At 49.9% G+C, this 2,885-nt stretch overlaps 1 protein-coding gene across 1 annotated transcript; it reads right to left on the bottom strand.

Annotated features, from left to right (window-relative positions):
* Window positions 1–285: 285 nt before the first annotated feature.
* LOC306664106 (leucine-rich repeat-containing protein 59-like) lies at window positions 286–2,265 on the bottom strand. Its single transcript, XM_079144817.1, has one exon. It carries the CDS (start codon window positions 2,076–2,078, stop codon window positions 1,155–1,157), a length of 924 nt encoding a protein of 307 aa, XP_079000943.1. The 5' UTR covers window positions 2,079–2,265; the 3' UTR covers window positions 286–1,154.
* Window positions 2,266–2,885: the final 620 nt, after the last annotated feature.

The raw sequence follows: 2,885 nt of genomic DNA, 5'->3' as shown, positions 1-2,885 counted from the left end.
GGACAGTGCTGCCCTTGTTTGTGCTAGTCTTTAGTTTTATGCACCACTTTTCAGCTCCATGTTGCTACTTGTTTCCCTTCATTTCCTAGTTTCCATTCATTCCTTCCCTTCTGTCATAGGTCTAGAATCAAACAATTCTGAACCTAAGTGTCTATGAAGCTGAGTGTTCAGGTTGCCTCTGAGGTATTTAGTCACACCTAGTGCTAATGGAGCTGTCACAGACAATGCAGCTTTGCAGAGATCCACCTTCTCACATCCTGGCAAACAGGGAGTTAATGCTCTGAACCTGAGGCGAGGAGCTGGGCCTGCCGCCATTTTTGGAAGTCATTTAAGTTGGGGCAGGACTCCACAGGAGCTGCCCAAGACCCTGATGGCATGAGATCTCTGTGAGTCATGAATCTGTCTACTGTGAAAGTTTCTATACTTTGGCTGAGACATAATTCTGGTGAGTTGTTCTCTGAACATTACAAAGGAGGCCAAATGATGTCAAGGAGAGAATACCAGAGTGGGAGTCTGGTTCTGCCTTAGACTATCTAGGAGACTGTGGGTGAGTTATGGAAGGCCTCATTTTCTCTGCCTACAAGTGTTACGTTAGGCTGATGGTTGTGAAGTTCCTTTCGCAGCCAGAAATTTTACATGGTCACTAAAATGCTTGAATGTCTCATAGGTCCTTTAGGAAACAGGTAATCTCCTTCCCAATTTCGAATGGATTTGCTGAATGTGGTGGTCCCTAATCCCCAGTAACACACTGCCTCCTGATCTGCCTGGGCTACCCAGGGAGGAATGAAAGAAAGGGTTTGTGACATACAAAAGTATAAATGTAGTGACAGCTGACCATTTAGTAGAAACAAGCCTTGCCTTTACACAGCTTAGTATAACTAGAAAAGGCTGTTTTCTCTCTCCCCACCCCCAAGCCTACTCCTTTAGGCATGCAGGTAACTATCCCTCCCCAGCTCCCATTTCTTCTCATTCCACCAGGGAACCCTGACTAAGGAACAACAAGAAGTCCTACAAAGGGGAGGTCTCAAGTACCAACTGGCAGCCATTTGATGATGGCAGGTAGGTCTGACGCTAAAAAGGTTGTGTCCAGCAGAAGCCAATTCCACAGGAATCCGAGCTCCAAGGCCGGGAGGCAGCAGGTGCGGAGGACAAGCTCACTGCTGGGAGTCGGTCTGCAGGATCCACTGGAGGATCTCGTGGCGGCGCAGACCCTGCACAGCATTGTCGTAGATGGTGTTCACACTGGTACAGAGGGGTTGCTGCTGCAGTGCTGTCACCCGACACGCAACCAGCCCACCAGCCACACACAGCAGCAGCAGTGGAAGCAGCAGCTTCAGCACAGCCCAGGACCGAGTGTGTTTCCGGGGTGGTGGCTTGCGGGGACGGGAGCCAGACTTAGATTTGGGGGCCTGATGTGCTTCCTTCTTGGGCTTGTTCTCCTGCTCCCGCTTGGAAGCTTTGAGAGCATCATACTCCTTCCGCCGACGCTCCTTCTCTTCTGCCTTTTCTCGCTTCCGCAATTCCCGCTCCTGAGCTTCCTTAGCTCGCTGTTTGGCCTCCCGCTTCTTCTCTGCCTGTCGTTCCACTTCCAGCTGCCCTTGCCTCTCTCGCTCCTGATCCGCCTGCACTGCCTTCATGTGCTGTAGCACCTTGTTTGCACACTGCTTCCACTGCTTCTCATCCAAGCAATCACCAGCCACTTTGGCCAGGACAGGGTCCAAGGGGTTGTCCTTCAGGTCCAGCCACTTTAGGTTCTTGAGCTGAGCAAAGCTGACAGGCAGCGTGACCAGCCTGTTGTTGAGGAGATCCAGGTGCTGGAGGTTGACCAGACGGCCAAAGTCAGCTGGCAGATGCTGCAGCTTGTTCTTACTGAGGTCCAGCTTCACCAGGTGTGTGAGGCCACAGAAATCCGACGGTAGACTACTCAGTTTATTGCAGGATAGATCCAGTATGGTGGCCTTTGGCAGTGCAGCCAGCTCCTTCACCGGGACCTCATTCAGGTCGCTGAGGCTCAGGTCCAGCTCGTTGCCGTCCAGCTTGTCGCGAAGGTTCCCGCCCTTGCTCCCGGCCTTGGTCATGGTGACGCCGGCTGAGCGGGCCCCCTTCGACCGGCAGGATAGAGAGGTTGAAAGGTCGCTCGTCGTTCAGCAGATGAGCACCCAACGGACCACGCCTGTGCCCTCCGCCGCCGCCGCCACTGCAAGACCGCCGCCGCCCGTCCGCCCGCCGGACGCACTCCGAGCCCCGCGCCCCGCTCCCACCGGTGCAGCCCTCATATGTTTGTTGATCGATTGTATTTCTTCTTCTGTGAAGTGCCTGTTCAGTTCCTTTGCCCATTTGTTGACTGGGTTATTTGGTTTTTTTGTTGTTGAGTTTTTTGAGTTCTTTATATATCCTGGAGATTAGTATTCTATCTGATGTGTGTGTGGTAAAGATTTTCTCACAGTCCGTAGGCTCTCTCTTCACGTTACTGATTGTTTTCTTTGCTGTGAAGAAGTGTTTTAGTTTGAATCCATCCCATTTATTGATTCCTAATTTTATTTCTTGCACTTTAGGAGTCTTGTTAAGGAAGTCAGATCCTAAGCGGCCATGATAAAGATTTGGGCCTACCTTTTCTTGTATTAGGCCTGGGGTCTCTGTTCTAATGCCTAAGTCTTTGATCCACTTTAAGTTATTTTTGTGCAGGGTGAGAAATAGAGGTTTCATTTCATTTTGTTATATATGGATTTCCAGTTTTCCCAGCACCATTTGTTGAAGTCTTTTTTTCCAATGTATATTTTTGACACCTTTGTCTAGTATGAAAGAATTGTATTTATGTGGGTTTGTCTCTGTGACTTCTATTTTGTACCATTGGTGTACATGTTTATTTTTGTGCCAATACCATG

This window comes from Sciurus vulgaris (genome assembly GCF_902686455.1).
Source record: "Sciurus vulgaris genome assembly, chromosome: 6".
In the NCBI taxonomy this organism is placed as follows: domain Eukaryota; kingdom Metazoa; phylum Chordata; class Mammalia; order Rodentia; family Sciuridae; genus Sciurus; species Sciurus vulgaris.
The sequence above is the reverse complement of the archived record's forward strand: the minus strand, read 5'-3'. Positions and strand labels throughout refer to the sequence as shown.

What these genes read in the sequence shown, in the direction of transcription:
- LOC306664106 (XM_079144817.1), bottom strand. Translation starts at nt 2,078, where the DNA reads ATGACCAAGGCCGGGAGCAAGGGCGGGAACCTTCGCGACAAGCTGGAC.